General features: G+C 42.4%; 1 protein-coding gene across 1 annotated transcript in view; it reads right to left on the reverse strand.

The window, feature by feature from the left end:
- CTNNAL1 (catenin alpha like 1) overlaps positions 1-18,253 on the reverse strand; it is a 59,437-nt gene extending 41,184 nt beyond the window's left edge. The window contains exon 1 of the mRNA XM_076330181.1: positions 18,066-18,253. Coding sequence (XP_076186296.1) covers positions 18,066-18,191 — 126 coding nt within the window. The 5' untranslated portion in view covers positions 18,192-18,253. The remainder of the gene's footprint in view (positions 1-18,065) is intronic.
- Positions 18,254-19,826: the final 1,573 nt, after the last annotated feature.

A 19,826-nucleotide genomic window follows, 5' to 3' on the forward strand; every position in this document is an offset into this window, starting at 1 on the left:
ACCCGTAATGCTCACATCGGATCCAAGGACAGAGCAGGAAGCAGTGTAGGAACTGTTCTGCTTCATAATTTGATCAATGCCTAGGGCTTACCCTTCAGATATCACTGAGTTGTATTTCCGGGAAAAAAAAAATAGTGGTGTTTTTTAACACCTTACTGGGGCCGATTTTGAATGCCAGGAGCTGGTTAAGTCAAGTTTGCAGTATTAAACCCTTTGCAATGGAAAACGTCAATACTTCATAGAGCACTTTGCACCAAGAAAAAAAGGAAAGCCAGAAAAAGCTAAGAACTATCCCAATAAACAGTGCTGCCCTATAGAAGAACTGCTACGGGAATGGAAGAATATTTTGCCCTGGTACAAAACATCACTACAGGAATGCATCGTCTGCCCGCTGCCTTCTTACATATTCCCTACTTCTCCAACTTGTACCTAAGCCACAAGCTCTAAAGGAAGGACACTTTCTATAATTCATACAACAAATCTGTCCCTGTAAGAGTCCCCCGGTTCACCAGACTTCAACCCCAAAGCCTATGAACCCCTGATGCCCATCCAGTGAAAATACCATCTTACGATGAAAACAGAGTCCTATTAAAGAGTAAACTAAGCAAACATCTGAACACCTTCAGGTTCATTCTAGAGGAGGAATGACATTCCCCAAAACACACAATTACCATCACTTCAGTGGAAATTCTGATTAATATCAAATGGATATTAAAAACAGCTGCACTATGCAGTTCCGAATTCTTGCACTGTAGATGCTTCAGGTATACCAAACTATCAAATACCTGACAGCAGCTAATCTAACAATCCCAGCTGGCGAATTCTTGACTAGTCATGGGCAGCAAGCCTACAGAGAGCATTAGACCAAACGCTGAAGAAAACCAGTTTGATAGAGGGTCACAACTTTGTTTCCTCAACTGATTTTTAAGCAAACAGCAACCCAATGCTATGTAAACAAAGGGCTAATATTAGCCCTAACTCACACAGTTACTGGCTTCTCAAAAGTATATCTAAAATAACACTGGCCTAAGACAAACAGAATACTAGTTGGATGCATGTCCTGGCTGCAAGTTTACCTCCCACAGCATTTTATACCAGTAGAATTTAAACATGTTCTGCATAACCCTGAAAAAAAATGCATATGCAACTAACACTGCAGAGTGAAAGGAATCCCACTGTCTCTTACAAATCATCAAGGGCATTTTAATCCCATGTTACTGTAGAGGTATGCAAATGATAAAAATCATGAAGATGTCACAGTTTAAGTTGCTTTAATAAAGTCTTAGAAAACATTTTCAGAAACACTTTCATTTGAGATGTGGATGAAGTTTACAATTCTATCACTTCTTTAGCACTCTCTTCAGAGGGGATCATCAGTTTTGCAGAAAAAGACACCCCCTATACTCCCCCACATAAGGCGAAGCAAGAATCAGCAGCTGTTTTGGCAGGTCCATCACCAGTGTCATCTTAACCTTGTGAAGTTCAGCAAGGCCAAATGCAAGGTCCTGCACCTGGATTGGGACAATCCCCAGTATCAATGCCGACTGGGGGATGAATGGATCGAGAACAGCCCTGCAGAAAAGGACTTGGGGTTACTGGTGCATGAAAAATTGGACGTGAGCCAACAAAATGCGCTTGCAGCCCAGAAAGCCAACTGTATCCTGGGCTGCATCAAAAGAAGCGTGGCCAGCAGGTCGAGGGAGGTGATCTTCCCCCTCTACTCAGCTCTCGTGAGACCCCACCTGGAGTACTGCATCCAGCCCTGGGGCCCTCAGTACAAGAAAGACACGGACCTGTTTGAGCAGGTCCAGAGGAGGGCCACAAAAACGGTCAGAGGGCTGGAACCCCTCTTCTGTGAGGAAAGGCTGAGAGAGTTGGGGTTGTTCAGCCTGGAGAAGAAACGGCTCCGGGGAGACCCGCTTGTGGCCTTTCAATATATAAAGGGGGCTTATAAAAAAAGACGAAGAAAGATCTTTTACCAGGGCCTGTAGTGACAGTACAGGGGACAATGGTTTTAAACTAAAAGAGGGTAGATTTAGACTGGACATAAGAAGGAAATATTTTACAATGAGGGTGGTGAGACACCAGAACAGGTTGCCCTGAGAAGCTGTGGATGCCCCATCATTGCAAGTGTTCAAGGTCAGGTTGTACAGGGCTTTGAGCAACCTGATCTAGTGAAAGATGTCCCTGCCCATAGCAGAGGGGTTGGATTAGATGGTTTTTAAAAGGTCCCTTCCAACCCAAGCCATTCTGTGATTCTATGATCTACTCTAGACACCCACTGGAATAGCTTGTATATCAGATTAAACTCAGTTTGGAAGCCTATGGTTATACACAGCAGCTGAGGCTTTGCAAATACCTCCTGGAATAATGAACTCTTAGCTGGGTAATGTATTTTCTCCTCAGACTGGCTAACTTAGGGCCACTGCATCTTAACATTAGAATGGAGGGAAGTTTTTTGAGCTGCATCTTTTTTTTTTTTCCAGAGAAGTCAAAAACTATATGGATTGCCAGTTAAAAACAAACATTGTGAAAGAACTAAGACAGAAGTTGGTCAAGAAGTTTGAAACATATCAAGACAAACAGCTTCATCTAACACCTATTTCAAGTGTGATCAACATTATGTAGCAAATGCAGCCTGTACTAAGATAGTAAAGTTTGCATAGGATGTGTTATAAAAAAGTAAGCAACAAACAGCCCTGAAATAGCAGTAGGTAAGTCATGATAAAAGAAGCAGATAGAGGAAGATATGAACTATGTATCAGCTAAAGGAAAAAGGCCTGTCTTTGGTTCTAGAAACATGAGTTAGACATATACCAAATGTAAAACGCTTAATAACATCAAAGGCGTGAGGAGAGTTCTTCAGATACAGATGGGCTTCTCATAACCTGCCACCTTCAGAAAACACTGTTGTGCAAACAAGGAGAATGTATAATTCTGAGAAATACCTTTCTCTTTCCTTCATGAAGTGTTAAAAGTGACAGGTATATACTCAGGTATATCCTTTATTTTAAATAAAGTTATGAAAAAGCAGAGGTAATAGCAACCGCAGTTTCAGATTCTTTTCAAGACTTAATCAAACTTGTAATTAACAATCAGGGTTAGAAAACTAACAAACAAGATCTTAACTGAACAAGGAGAGAGATTTCACTAGTATGTTAAGTGACAAACTGAAAGAAACCGTGATGCTAATAAGCAGCACAAAGATTATTTAACCAGTTCAGACCACAGTAAAAAAAAAAAATCCCGAAGCAGTACAATTGGAGGAGTGTTGGGGAGTGGCGTACAATACTGTTTGCTTCAGGATACAAATAAAGCAATGAGTATTAAAAGGCCAATAAGCTAGACTTCTAAAATAAAGAATAAGCAAAGTTTTTGCTCCTGACTTGTAAATAACATTTAAAACAAAGATATAAAATTGGACAAGTTAAATGGAGAAAAGCAAAGATCCACAAGAAACCTAACAAGGAACTTTCTCCCCAACAAACATCCACCTTCCTCCAAAGACTCCCTAAGAGCCTATCAAAAACTGAAGTAAAAACTTGCAGCGTTTAAGGATATTTCAGGTTACAAAGAATTGCTTTTCCCCTGCAGCCCATCCAGTTCTGCAGACCAGAACTATTACTGTTGTGTTTCTTTCAGTTTTGTTTTTTTTTTAAAAGAAGGAAACCCCTGTGACTCCAAGAACATTATCTAAGCTCTCCTTTAAGCTTAAAATATTTAGTCTGTTGTATTCTGATCATGTATCACCCAGCCACTAGTATTTGTGGTGTTTGGGCAGGAGTTAACAGCTGAAAAGATTACCTGCAAGCCTCTCTCAACAAGAGTAATACATTGCATGCTATTTACTAAAGGATTTACTGATCAGGTTCCTAGAAAGGAAACAGTCCTTTTGATGGTACTCATGCTCTGTTTAATGTGAGCTCTTACACTATTTCCATGGAATGCTTACCTGAGATTTGAGACAATAAGTTTAAGGAGTGTGCAGTGTCAAGAAACCATCAGTTACAATCTTTTGTCACTTGTTACGAGCAGCCCCAGAAAAATGGCCTTTTCCCAAGTACTTTACTGAAACTAACGTATATAGCCATAATGTATCAAGATGTACTTCATATTTAAGGAAACAAGCTCAGTTGTGGCAGTTTTCGAGCAGCTGTTTTCAGAGCCTTTTTGAGGGCCTTCAGATACTGACATTTAAGTCATTACATGCTTCATGCACAGGAAGCATCATGACAGCATGCTTAGCTAAAAATATTCTAATGTCTATTTATTATCAGTGTAATTAAGTCTTGCATGACAGAATTAAGTGATACTTAAAGAGCTTGGGTTTCAGGAAGTATTTATAGACAACTATAAATAAAACCAGGGAAAACATAGCTATTTCACAGCCACTGCTACAAACACAGGAGTTAAACTGAGAAGTCATGTTAGAAGATACCCTATCCACCTCCCTCCCTGGGTAAGTACCCACATTGTACATAGGATGATTTACACTCTCAAGAGTAGTATTTGTTACTGCCTCACACTAAACAGTTTTCCTGCTAGAAAAAATATTTGAGATGTTTTCTCTATGTAATAAGGATTAGCATCCTTTGAGTAACAGCTCCTCTTCCATTTTGCGTATTTTCTGCTTTCTACCTTCTATTAATTTCATAATGGTAGAAAATTCCTTTCTGAAAAAATGTAATACCAGGAATGGAAAGCCTTTGCTAGGAAAATGCAATAGCACACGTACTAGGGAAGAAGCTACAAACTCCTACAAAAGAAGTGTGCTGTAAAGTAAATTTAATTGCATTTGATAGGACATGTAGAAAACTCGGTCAAAAAGGCCTTTCCCACACTGTTCACACTTTTATTAGTTCATCTTCAGTTTGGGGGTGGGAGGGAGCTTCTAATATTACATTTTAGGAACGGTCTTTCATTAGGTCTTGTGTACGACTTAGGGACAAACAGGTCTTCAGACTCATTTAGCCAGGCAGCAGTACACGTTGTTCCAACACCCACATCTGCTACAGAATACAACCACACTTGTGAGAGAGCACAGAAGCAGCAGCTGGCATTTGACATCCAGTCCGTAAGGGCTACAAGCAGAACTGTCACATAGACTTCTCATCACAAAAGATGAGCCTCAGGGATCTTGAGAAATGAACAAGGGCTACCTGCTTACCTGTCCTAGAAATCAAAAGTCTGTTAAGATTAGATGCCTGTCCAGGCATTAAAGTCTTACTAAGCATTTTCTACAATTTCAAGCACTAAAATATTTTTTTAGAAGTCTGGTTAACGTGCGGCTTTTTAGAATTGGAAAGCCTTATCTTCCTAATCAGTTTTCATTTTGTAGAAAAAGCCCACAAATAAACTCTGTAGAAACTCAATTTTGAAAGTTTTCAAAGGCTGGAAAAGATTAACCAAAATGAAATGCAACGCAACTGCATTAACTACTAATGCGCTAGTTAACTGTAAGAACCCATACTCTATTTATCCTGAAAACGTTATTTGAGACAACTGCCTCTGCTTTATGGACACTTGAACCAGAACAGTTTCTTCTACACGTTATTATTCAAAAGGGGCAACCAACTCCTTCTGGAAGAAGTTGCGCAGACCTCAACGCATCATTCAGGACCCTGAGTCACCACTTCTGTAAAAGAACAGCTTCCAAGAAGTGGTACAATCCTGCTACCTCCTATTTATGTATTTTCCTCATGCTGCCTATGCACTGTGTCTAGAAGGGCAGTACAAATACGCTCTATATCCAAGACTGAGTTCTGTTACGCTTGTGGTATTGAGACTGTTGTAGTTGTATCTTTACCTGAAAGCTTTTTAAAAGCATCTTCTCATTGCTTTTGTACACATCTTTCATAAAAGCCTTCAGGGAAGCAAATTAAATAAACTACTTTAACAACCTGTAAGCTGGTTCACTTATCTGCGGGCAAATGCTAACATGCTTAGAGGAGCCTCAGGCAATCTTTCACATGTAGTGCCTAACAAGCTGATAAGCCACCTCTGAAGAGGAAGACAGAACAATCCAGGACCTGCCGTGACAAGTAGAAGCTGACAAGCAACACAAGAAGAGCCCTACCAAATCAGATAACTAGTATACCTAACCTAATATCTCCTGCAGTACCCAGACATGGGTGCCTAGAAAAGAGCATGAGAATAAAACAAGCAAATGAGACACTAGCTATATTGCAGTTATAACCAGATTGTTGGTTAACTGCAAATCATACATTCCATTTTAAAACACCACAACATTTAATTGTGCACTTCTCACAAGCACAATAGCTTCAACAGGTAGAAAATACTATTTGGAAGAGGTGAGAACGGTCCTCTTCACCTCCTTCAGATCTAGGCTTCAAAACCTACTCTTTGTAAAGTTTGCCAGGAAAGGCAAGAGTACACAACTTCAAATTCAAATACACACCTCAGATTATTAGTACCATTGCTATGTACTTGTTACACATTCTTGGAATTGTTAAGAGATCAAAGGAAAGGATTCAACTCACTGCAAGACTGTACTATAGTAGTGAATACCCTTTCTTTGTGCTGAATGCATTCCTAGAAAACCAAGGGCCCTTTAAATTTCAAGATCCAAACCAAACACCATCGAGAAAATGATTATCCAAAATGTGATACAGAAGAACTTGTTCAATTGAGACGTGGTACTTTGATGACACCAGTTTATTTCCTCTAGTGTGGATTATTTTGGGTTTGGGGATTTGTTTTGTTTGTTTTTTTTTTTTAAATAATGAAAACTCTAGAAACTTCAGAAATTCTTTTTCAGTAGGATTGAATTATTTCCAACTTTTTTTTGCAAGTTGTTGTGAAAAGGAACTCTGGAGAAAAAAAAGGAATGAACACAACTGACTAGTTCTTGCACCCTGTGGATTCTTAGATATTCTGTGGAGGTTTGAATTACTTTAATAACGTTACTAAAGTAACACTACTGTAGAGGAGAAATAGGCTTGCTTTTTAATGTTCACTTTTCACAGACTCCTTAAAATCAGGGATCCCCAGTGATCTGCAGATACAAAGCAGAGAAGTACATGAAAACTGACCTGCACTCCTGCCATCCTCCCTTCTTTTTTGCACACTCGGGAGAAGAGGAGGAGAAGGCTCACTGGAGAATGCTCAGTGAGGCTTGAACACCAATCAAAGCCACCTTGTTTACTCTTATTGCCACATGCCTTACAAGTCAGAGGACTGCCTTATCTTCCCTGTGTCTTCAGAATTTCTACAGAAATGAGTGATGATGATAAAGATCTTCATTTTCAGACAATTCAAGTTCAAGCTTCCTTCTCTTTTTGAAAAGATGTATGGAAGCTTACAGGCTGAAATTCGCACCTTTGAGCAACTTGACACGAGTTGGCAAAACTTGTTTTTCAAATTGAAAGTCCAGTTTAACCTCTTCTGATTATATGATATGTGCATCAGCAAGTATACTGAACATCAGAAAATACGCGTTTACCGATCATAAAATGCATCCAAAAATAAAATGGCCTTTACCGCACTTTTCATTGTGAATTGGCTTTCTAACTCAACTGCTGTCTTGAAGTTTGCTGAAACACACAACTACCTCACTAGAAAAAGTGAACATAAGCTAATAGACCCAATAAGTGGTTTCAGGGGTGTACAAGCCAGTACATTTTCCTTCCCTCCTGTTCAGTATCTTCTTACCCAAATGGGTAGATTTCATAAACAAAGCTATTACCCTTTTTTCATTCTGCACCTAGAAATCCTGGGCATGAGCAAGCCTAAGTAAACAAAACCAACTTAGAGGGAAGTTCATTGTTTAAAGTGTACTTTCAGATGTGGTCAAAACAGATACAGACATGTTTTCAGCACCAGAGAGATGCAAGTCTCAGAAATAACTCCATTTACTAACATGATCAGGTAACCTCAAAACCAGAGACTGAATGCCAAATTATTATTGTGGCTTTCCTCCCTAACTTGCCTTTGATAGTGCACCTAACCTTCTACTGCTTGTGCAAACAATGCCCGAGCCAGCTCTGAGCTGCTTATTAAAAAAAAAAAAAAAAGCCACTGTTGTGGAACTAAAAATTCAGACACTGTAATAAAGGATGTAACAGACAACACACTGATACCACCTGCAACTGAGAATTCTTTCTATTCAAATCAGGATTGGCTCCTGAAGGTGCAGAAAAAGTTGTTTGTCAGTCCCATAAACAGGCAGCTTCAGTGGCACGAATACCAGCCATTCAATCTGTCTTGCACTGCATGTTGCAGATAGGAGGGTTCCTCCAGCCTTTTTTTAGAGAAGGCTTCCTTAGCAGCATTTTGACATACCACTTCATTTCAGAGCAACACCTGGTATTTCATCTTGAAAAGCACATACTTGCCCTAGGGATTAATAGAGAAGTACAGTGTGCTCTGGAAAAGGCTATGCAAATCCAACTACTATCCACCTACAAGAGTGTAAAACAAAACAAAAGCTTCATATAATCCAGGAACATCTTATTTATGTTAAAGAGCCTGTATATTCTTCTGATTGCTTCCTTGAAGAGCTCAAGGGCAACAAAAAACTCATTCAGCTGGAAAATTTAAGAATATTTAAATGTAACATTGAGATACAATACAGAATCTTTGATAATTAAAAGGGAACATTCCATACATTTGTCTAACTCCTACATATTAAACACTTGCAACTTTGGACAATATTACCCTTCTAAACAATTTTGACACCTATGAATAAAAAAAAAAAAAATCAAAACACCACCCCCAAAAATCACATTTACATTATTAAGTTACTACTGCACAATTTTACTTTATTGTTATTTGAAAATACATGATTTGTGTGGTTATAAGTGGTTATACTCATTCTGCTTAATACAAAAAGTCAATACAAAAATGTTTCTCTAAGACAAATGCAACTGTATATCTTTTTATTTTTCCATATACATCTGAAAGAACCTTAGGATTTGCTCATACATGATTTTTGTAACTTGCGTTTAGGAGTTATCTTACCATTTGAGAACTCATTTTATGTATAAAAACAAGAAATCATGCCATTCAGTATCTGGAGTAGATTAACAGTTACAAGTTGGCACTAGAGTCTATTTCACTACTCATTTACCTCACTAGCTTTAAACAAGGCTAGTGATGGAATGCAATACACCTCAATGAGTAAAAAATAGCATTTAAGGCTCTATCTAGCAAGAGTTATGCTTTGTCAATGAATTAATAAACGTAAAATAAATCCATGCAGAAAGCCAGAGGCTCATAGTACCATACAGCAGTTTTACTAAACTATAATCAGTTGTTTACAATCATTAATTCATAATTCATCCTTTGGGGATTTCCCTACCTAATCTGTTTAAAACCATCTGTTAATAATGCTGAATAGCAAGAAAGCTGCTCTAAATCTTTTTGTGTAGGATCACTGTGAGGCAGTTTTGATTTAATACTCGTTCTGCTGGAGAACTACAAAAATTTGTTTAATCTATAGAAAAGTCATTAATCAGATCTCATAAATTTGAAAGATAAGATTCCATTGAAAAAGAGCAATTGATTTTCAGCTATGTCAGTAAGAAGCATCTTACTTCAGCTACTTGAAATGTTAGTCTGACTCATTTATCACATCAAAGACTAAGGTACTGAACATTATAAAGCAGTAGCCAAGCTTAACTCAAAGCCAATTTCACCATCCGAGGGTTCACAGAAAAAAAACCCTGAAACCACAGCTGTTTCATGGTAGTGCTGTTGCTCATGCGATAAAGTCTTCAAGCGTAATTTTTCTTGTAAAGCAGAATATCATTAGTGATATTAACATCATTCATTATTAATGTAACAAAATAATTTCATCTACCTATTTAGGATATTCTAAGGTACTCCTGTGCTCCCCAGCATACCTTAAAAACCACAACTGTAAATTATTATCTATTTCCCTTTCACTGTTTCATAACAACCTAGCTTCAATGACTAAATAGCTGTCAATTAAAAACTAGCCACAGTAAAGGGAAACCTGCAACCACATCAGCCCAGAAATACAACTGATACTGACTGAAGTAATCACATTATCTACAGCCAGATGACAAACTCATACGATTAAGTTTTCTGCTTAAATCAAAGAGAAAGAATCAGGCCCCTGTAGGGGCACAGAGTACCAAGTGTAGACTGAGTAACAGTTGAGCTGCTGCAAACTTCATTTTCCAGAAAAAGAATTTGTATCGAGTGGAAGATTGGTAACACAAACCACAAGCTCACAACTTAACCCACAATACCTATGGAACCAAAGGGAGAAGAAGAGTCAGTGAGTTAGTGACTAATTGAAACTAATGAGGTGCAACTCTGTACACAGGCAGCATACCATATGCTTCCAGACTCAACAGCAGTTAATGCGTATGACACTGCATCCACGGCAGTTTCTCTGCGGTACAGGATGTAAACTAAGAAGAGTTTAGCGGGAGGTTTGCTTCACTCAGTACAAGTTACAGCGCCAAGCCTCTACACCGTAATTCATAATTTTATTAATCAACAGTAGGGCCAAGTCTCAAGTCTAAAGTGAGTACCGAATTAATTCACAAAGAAGAAAATCCTGGAAAAGGGGAGAAACAGCTTCTCAAAGCTTGCAAGTTACCCGAATTTTTAACGTACTGAAGGATAAAGACTAGTACCCAAGAAGCACTTTAAAAGGAGTGCACTCAGGGTTGTTGGGTTTCCCCTCCCCCCCCTCAGATGCACTGAAGAAAGCAATGAGTTTAAGACAAATATGGATTACCCTACTTTTTCCAAAGAGGAATTTTTCCATCCTCCAGAAAGAGCCATAAGGGGCAAAGCGCAAGCCCTGGCACCATACTGGAGCAAGAACGGCCAACAATGTAAGAACCCTTTAGCACCTTAGAGGTGGGAAAGGGAAAGACCTAGAGGTACCAAAAAATGCCTAGTGAAACAAGGCAGCCAAGGGACTTGCTGGAACAAATCTCTCAGTGCATCTACTGCATGGGAAATGCAAATAAGTTGAAATGGATGAGAGCTTGGTCTGAATGCTGAAGTTCAGGAAGGGAATTGAGACTACACATATTCCTTAATTTTATGAATATTGTCCAGAGAGTATATGAGACACTTCTATTTAGTCTCTAAAGGAGAAAGAGAGAATGCATTTGATTGGCAACAAGTTCAAAAGTAGGTATATAATGAGCCTGTTCTGCAATACAATACTACAACTACAGATATTCAAACATCAGCTTATATACAAGACTGATGCATGATGTGGAGGAAAAACAGATAGTGAAAATGTGGTGGTTCCCCTCCCCATGTTTTTGTAGACTTCCAAGAATAAAATGCTAGTGATAGCAAGTTAGAAGTCTAACAGTGCTCTTAATACAGGACTCTCTGCTTTAAAGCTGTTAGCAAAAAAGTCATTAAGACAAATCCATGACTGAATAATTCCCAAGATTACTAGTTTTGCAGCTATGAAGTTTAGAAGAAATGAACACTCATTGAAAGGTATCACGTGTATGTATGTCACTTAACATATATAAACCTCTTACATAGGTTTTGGCCAGTGTTGGCACCACACATGCGTACATCCCCCCAAAAATAAGCCATATGAAGCTCCTTTGCTACATCCAGAGAAAATATCCTTCAGTAAGGAGACATACTAAGGTCCACGTCTACAAGTATATTGAAGAACTAAATGTGAGCTGCTGTTCGGAGTTCTGCTGCTACTGGGTACAACATGAGCAACCTGGTAGTTTCCAGTCACCTGAGGACTTCCAAGCCAATGAGATCACAAAACAGCTTCCCCAAAGACACTGCTAGCCTACAGACAAAATTCAAAGACCAGCGTCATGGAAGAGCAGCATAGTGAACTCCATGTCTACAGTTTTACAGTTCTCTTAAATCTCTCTCTTTGATAGAACATGCTTGTTCAGTTCCATAGAGAGTAACATCAGTTCCACTAAACATACAGTAACTTACCAGCTATTACAGTCCATTTCTTCAGGAGTTATAACCCTGATATACTCAGTTACTTCCTTAACACAGCTTTGCCCCATCCCTTTGACAGAAAATAAGAACAGAGCACAGCAGCTATTCATATTTGTGCTCAACTACAAAAGAAAGTGAAGCGATCCCTACTCCAGAATGTATCTATGTGATGTACTCGGAGAATCTGTGTGGAATCAAAGTGACTGCAGAAGAAGCTATGAAAATATTAGATAAAATGAACTGGAACAACTTGCCAACATTAGATGTTATTCACCAAGATTTCATAGAATCATAGAATCATTGAGGGTGGAAAAGACCTCTAAGATCATCGAGTCCAACCGTCAACCCAACACCACCACCCACTAAACTATATCCCTAAGTGCCTCATCTACTCGTCTTTTAAATACCTCCAGGGATGGGGACTCAGCCACTTCCCTGGGCAGCCTGGTCCAATGTTTAACCACTCTTTCAGGAAAGAAATTTTTCCTCACGTCCAATCTAAACCTCCCCTGGTGCAACTTGAGGCCATTTCCTCTTGTCCTATCACTAGTTACTTGGGAGAAGAGACCAACACCCACCTCACTACAACCTCCTTTCAGGTAGTTGTAGAGAGCGATGAGGTCTCCCCTCAGCCTCCTCCTCTCCAGGCTAAACAACCCCAGTTCCCTCAGCCGCTCCTCATAAGACTTGTTCTCCAGACCCCTCACCAGCCTCGTTGCCCTTCTCTGGACACGCTCCAGCCCCTCAATGTCCTTCTTGTAGTGAGGGGCCCAAAATTGAACACAGTATTCGAGGTGTGGCCTCACCAGTGCCTAGTACAGGGGCACGATTTCAAGGGACTCAAAGATGCAATAGATTATATCAACTTTCCCATGCAATCTCCTGCTTAAAACTAGATTGACAGTTGAGGTATGGAGGTTGCCCAACACTTGTACATGGCAAATCAATACAAAAAGTTAGGAAGAACAGAAGTAGTGGACACCCAAATAAATATGATGTACTGGCAAAGACTCAACACGTCAACACGATGTTTGTTAAAGGAATTCCTGCTTCACAAAACAACCAAATTTCTCTGTAGAGATCACCCATTACATGGATAAGGAGGCACTCTGCTGACGGAAAACTAGGAAACAAAGTCCATACCAAAGGTTTCAAAGGACACCAAGCAAGTCTCGGGGGGAGGGGGGGGGGGGGGAGAAGGCCCTTTGTATGAATATTTAACTCATTAAGAGACAGAATGATGAGAAGGAAGATGAAGGAAGGCAGGCAGTAAATGATTGCTTACTTTAATAGAGGGAGATGACCAATGGAGTTTCACAGAAACCTGCACTGGGACATGGATTATTCTACATAATCATAAAGAGGGAGGAGAGATAAGCAGGTAATAAAATGATGAAAATTTGCTGGTGATCCTAAGTTATTCAGGACAGTAAAGATAAGATCTGACTACAGAATTGCAGAAACATCTTGCAACACTGACCAGGGAACAAAGTGTCAGACAAAAAAAATCACTGCAGATTAAAGTGATACAGATGGGAAAGTACCATCCTAGCTTCCTAGATGAAAGCTAGGTCCTAGCTGACCATTACACCTCTCTTCTTGAGGCAGAACAAACTCGCTTCCTTCAACCTCTCCCCTTATGTCGCATGCTCTACTATGTCAGCGTTTTCCCTTGTACTGGGGAGCCCAGAACTGGCCATGATGCTCCAGACGTCTCACAAGTGCCAAACAGAAGGGAAGAATAATATCTGCAGCCTGCTGGTTACACCCCTACTAACAGCCCAGTGTGCAGCTGGCCATCATTGCTGACCCCTGTTCAACTCTTTGTCCACCAGAACCCCCATGTCTTTCCCCGCAAAGGTTCTCTGTAGGCAGGTGATCCCAGCCTGTACTGTTGTGTGGCATTATCCTGGCCCAGATGCAGGACTTGGTATTATTGCCTTTGTTGGACTTCACAAACTTCCCGTCAGATCATCTTTCCGGCCTGTCCCTCTGTCTAGCAGCCCTGTCCTCCAGCATATCAGACACCCTCCAACTCGCTGTAGGGGAGTTCACATGCCTGTTGAACATGCTGACCCATCATCCCAACATTCAGGTCATTAATAAAGACGTTAAACAATATTGGCCCCTGTATCAGTCCCTGAGGGACGCCACTGGTAACTGACCAAAAAAACCAGAGAAAAGGCCACTGATTATATACGGACCTCTAGCTTGATCCAGTATGGCTATTCTAAAGTCATACCTTCAGTCTGAAAACTGTGTTAGTGAGCCTTTCACATAAATGGGAAAACATCAGCTGTTGGTTCTTCTTTGGGCTCTAATACATAACTCCAGAAACTTCTGGAAAAACAGAATACTGGCAGAACATTATGTAATGTTATATAACTATATAATGTTTACTGAAATGGGAATTGTTTCCTTGCTTTCTCTGAAGCTAGCTAAAATAATACCATAGTAAAGAACAGGTTTGTTTTATCCACCTCAAGGCACGTACCACTGTTAACTTATTCAGAATCTAAGACTGACAATAACAAAATTCAGAGACATTGGTATCATGGGCTTTTTGTAATTAAGCTTTTATTTTGACTATATAGGTCAAGCCAATTCCAAAACCTCTGACAGGCTGGAAAAACATGTTCAGTACATGTGGGCACACAATCATTCTCCAAAGTGCCTATGACAAAATGGGCTTTCTGAAGGTTGAGCAGCTAGCTGTAATCGCATAGGTCTATACTCAGGATGTTGGAGGATAGGTCACCTTCAACTATGAAAACTGACTTTGTTCTTTTGGGAACATACACAGACAGAGCTCAAAGTTCCCTCTCAGTGAACTTTTCCCAAGTACCTGACTGTGAAGGTTGACGAAAACCTATTCTGCAGTTCCTCAGAGCGCTTCCTTAGAACTGAACCAGACAGAAAGACTCCTACAGCTGTGAAGACACCCAACTGCTGCTAGACTAGGAAACAGGTACATAATGGCAGCTGAGGAAGTCGCTGGTGGAGCCACATCCTGCAAAGCGCTTTTTCCCCATCTTTGCCTTTCCTCAACTGTTTAAATGACTTGTTATTAAATGAGTCAGCACTGACCACTTTAAACACCCTTCCTGACTTGTGTTGCCAAAAACTTTCCATAAAAAAATAAAACCCAACATAATTAGACTGGAAATGGGTAGCAGCAGTGAAGGAGGTATCTAGATTTTAAAGAATGCTGTACTATTTACATGTGGCACACTGAACTAAAGACATCTATCCAGAAGAGACTTCTACTTGTTCTGAAGAAAATTGTGGGGTTTGACCCCAAAAGCCGTATTTTCTAAACTGCATGCCACATGCTTTGCGCAATACTGTAGAATGATTCTCTTCACAGTACAGATATGTAGATAGCGAAAAAGAAGTGTTAGCAAATATGCTTAATACTGCGGCTTAAATCTGCCATCTTCTTTTGTCATTTGTGGCACTATTAGGAAAGGGCCACATCAGAGTCTGAACAGATCTAGAGAAAATGAAGACCTAGTTTAACTCTGTAAATTAGTTTTTAAAACTTACTATTTATTAATAAACATACCCAGTAATGACTCTAAGGGTAATTTCTCTTGCCGGGAAAACAGGAATCTTATACCACTGCTGTCAGCAAATATACTCTGTTACTATATAGTCTGTAAGAAAAATCAAGCTGCGAAGTGCAATTAAAAAAATCAAATAAAAATAACCCTCACATTTGTTGAGTAAGAGCAAGCGGTCAAACACACATTTACAGTATGTAAATTGATGTACTGTACCATACAATGCAATTGTATAGTACATTAGTTAGGACAATGTATACAATACATGAATTTAAGTAAGAATCAATGCAGCTTCCCCCCCCCCCCTTAAAAAAAAATAGATTTAGCTCCACAAGAGAGATTGAAAGTGAGTTTGTCAGACAGGCCACCTTTTGTTTCTTCTTTGCTTAAAATAAGTAGTGAAAAAGCAGTAGCAGCGTTCTGACTTTTTTTTTTTCAGTAGTATACAGGTATCACATAGCACTTTCCAGCTTTTAACAAAAGGGTAAACTGTGAAGTTAACTTCACAGCAAGAACAAATCCCTTTGCAAGTGTATTTTGTACAAGCAGAAAAACAAAGTCCTGAGCAGTACTGCTGAAACATAGCTTATGCAGAATATAAAAACAAATTCTGAGATTAAGTACTCAATAAACACCCTTTCTGCATAAATACCCAAACAAAGCCAGCCAGTGAGACCTCTACTGAACAATCTAGATGAAACAGTACAGACAGAACTGACAAACCAGTACAGTAAGTGGGGCATTTTAGCAGGCAAGTGTAGGGAGCTACTGTTGATACCATCAGCAACTTCAGCCTGCATCTGAAGTCTGGAGTCTGAAGTGCTTTACCAGGAAAACAGTATGCTCTGAGTGTTCACAAATGCTCGAAGACCTTACACTGTATACAGGGGAAGTGAAAGATGCTTAGCACTTCTGGAAGACGCAGTCATAGGTTTTGTGGTCAATGAAAAATCATACATGACATATTACATGTGCAACGAATCCAACGAGAAATAACGAATCCACAGAGAAATAAGACCACTGTTATTCCAAGAGTATTACCAAGTAATTACAAGAGTAATACCAAGAGTATTCCAGAGGAACAAGAATGTGCACATCTTCACAGAAATCTGTTAAAAGTAAGAATTCAACATATGCAATTAAATTCAGCCTTTGTAATTGGAGGGGTTTCTGTTTGCTCTTAAGTTTCCTAAAAGTGTTCTCCTTATTCTACCTCTCTCAATTGTTTCAGGAGTAGAAGATTCATTGAACTTTAATTTTACTTTGCCTTGGAACAAGTGGTTTAATCCTTTCGATGGGCTTCTTCAAGCTGACTGCGATTTCTTCAAACAGAGAAAGACAAACTACCACGACAAGCACAGAAACAATTACCCATCACAAACTCTTCCTCCAGCCCAGCTGTACAAATGCAAAACAAGACTTAAAACAGTTTGTTTCCAGATGGGCTATGATGGTATAAACATAACTTGACCTCACCAGAAATAGTTATTTTTGTATAGCTGTTACACACTGTTTAAAGATTTTGTACAGATAGGTTTTGACTTGCTAACTTTAATAATCAGTGCTCAAAGTACAAAAATGCTATACAGCAAACACTGTGCTGTTTTCATACATTGTTTTTCAAGAAAGAAAAATTTGATTGGGTATATCAAACGGCAATTTTGTAACTAAAGATCTAAAAAATCCACCACCAACAGCGAAGTGGTTGGCATATAATTACTTAGCAGACCACCTGAAAGCCTGATTTTTTTTTTTTTTTCTTTTAAGCTGATTTAGCACTGAGCGGGACACATCAAGAGGTCACCAAGACAGAGTTTGCGTACTATTTCACTTCTTAAAATTCGGGTACTATCCTCGGGTGCGGTAAGAGCTCCAATCAATGCAACGCTCAGGCCAGACCGCGAAAACACAAAAGCTTCGCCAAATCCCCTGGAAGCCGGCCGCTCTCACCAGCACCAAGCTGTGCGAAAAGGAGAACGCTCCCATGCGGAAAACCATCAGGCGAGAGACCCGGGAAGCCGGGGGCACTCGGGCGGCGGTGCGGCCCCTCCGCCGGGCGGGCGGCGTCAATGGCTCCCGCCGCCCAGCGCCCACCAGCCCCTCGCCCCGCCGCCCCCGACCGCGGCATCCCGGGGCTCAAACCGCCGACGGCACCGCAGCGCCTTCGCGCCGCGGGCGTTACGCAACGGCACCGCGACCTTGCGGGGAAACTTCGGAGTCTTTCTCGGGGAGGGACGTGCGAGCAGCATCCCCCCCGCACCCCCGCGCCGGCAGCGGCATACCGCCCCCGCCCCGCGCCGGCTGGCGGGACCCCGGGCCCGGGACGCGAGGAAGGGGGCGCGGCTGAGAGGAGCCGCCCCGGCCCGATCAACCGGAGGGGGGGGGGGGGGAGGCTACGAAGCGCCGCGAGCCGAGCGCGCAAACTTCGGCGGCGGCCGAGCTCCGTGCCGGCCGGGAAAGGGGAGGCGGGCCCCCCGGCGGGAGCCGGCCGCTGCCGCCCTACCCCGGCCCTTGGGGGTTGCGGGGGTGGGGATCAGGCTGGCGCGGCGGTATTTCTACCTGCGACACCAACGGCACCAGCGTCTGCTCCACGGAGCGCGTGCGGATCTCCAGCCCCGCGTCCGCGCCCAGCCCCGACGAGGACGAGGAGGAGACGCCGCTGCTGCTGCACGGGGACGTGGCCATGGCGGGGAGCCGACCGGGACCCCCGCCGCCGACCGCCCGTGCTCCCTCCCGGCCAACTCCGCTCCCGCCGCTCGCACGGCGGGCGGGCGGCCCGCTCCGCTCCGCTCCGCACCGCCCCCTCCCCGCCCTCCGCCGGGGCACCGCTGCCTTGCCGGGGCGCCAAGCGATGCCGCCCGCGCGCGCGCGCGCTCAGCCCCCCTCACGGCCCCTTCCACGCCCCTTGGGACGGGATTTAAAGGGGCAGCGCCCGTTTCCCCGCTCTCCGCCCCGCAGCAGCGCCAGCTCTCGGCGGCCGCCCCCTCTCCTTGTGCCCCCCCCCCGCCGCCCCCTTTCCCGCTCCTCGTGGGCGCGCGCAGCTTCCCCTCACCCCCCGGAGCCGGCGGAGGAGGAAAACCGGGAGTGGTCCCCGCCGCCACCGCTCCCACCGAGAGTTTCTCCGTCGCTCTCGCTCGAGGCAGGCGGGGGCGGCCGGAGGGTCCCTGCCCGGGTGGGGAAGCCAGACCAGGCGGTGGCTGAGGGGCTCGGGCGGCCTCGAGGAAACAGGAGCCCGGGCCGGTAACCGGCCTCGGGCTTCAGCGGCGCCGGCTAGCGCGAACCTGGGGAGGGGTGGTCCCAGTCAGGGGCGCCGGTGCGGGGGCAAGGGAGAGTCAGCCAGGGGGCCGCTCTCTCCTTGAGGAGTGTTGAAATCACGATTCGCGTACTTTATAGCACCTGGGAGGAACGGTGAGCTGTCTTAAACTAAACTCCGTCGGCTTTTCTCTTAGCATCCTCCCAGTGACGGGGGAAAAACCACCTCCTGCCCTTCAGTGATGTGTATTCCGCACCTGGCACGCGGGCTGCTTTCGGAGAACAGCCTTCGCGTGTATCTGGTTTTGCCCAGCTTTGGAGCTAAAGCAGACCATCTACGATGGATCTAGCAAGAAGAAGGAAAAAGTAATTTCAAAGGAATAAAAGGGTGTTTTTCTTTTGGTTTTGGAATGGGCTAAACTCACTTCCCCACATAAGTCTGTAACCTGTATTCAAGAAGTATCAATGCGTGTCTAATTTGGCTGTATGTATCTGATACGGCTGAGTCTTCTACAGCCTTGTTTACGCAAAATTGTGGAAACGGGACGGAGCTCTTCTGGCTGTGATCCAAACCACCAAGGTGCAAAGCAGCTCTAGCCCAGAACTGGGGTAATTCAGTGCAGCGCTGTGCGTGAGCCAACAAGCCCTATGAAGGGTCTGGGCTAGTAAACCGCTCTAACATAACTACTTAGTTTCCTGGTCAGAACTGATGATTTGTGTTTGACTGCTCAGCTCTCCGACAACGCAACTCTAAATGTGTCTTTGGCTTTTTTACGTTGTTGGATCAAGGACTTTGTATCATTTTCTGTCCTCAGAAAGATTTCTGACCTCTTTTGCACAAAGCATCTTTTGCACAATTTTGAAACCTAGACACAAGATAAAGGACAGCATTTGTTGTCCTTTGGAGTCCTATGGATTTATCCATATTTATTAAAAAAGAAAATTGCCAGAACTGCAAGTATAACCCTAGATAACGATATGACCCTGTTCGTAGCTCTTCAGGAAATTGGTTTCCAACATGGTCTCATATTTTCTAAAATGACATCTTGTATAACATCAGGTGTTACA

Source organism: Aptenodytes patagonicus, chromosome 2, assembly GCF_965638725.1.
Source record: "Aptenodytes patagonicus chromosome 2, bAptPat1.pri.cur, whole genome shotgun sequence".
Taxonomy (NCBI): domain Eukaryota; kingdom Metazoa; phylum Chordata; class Aves; order Sphenisciformes; family Spheniscidae; genus Aptenodytes; species Aptenodytes patagonicus.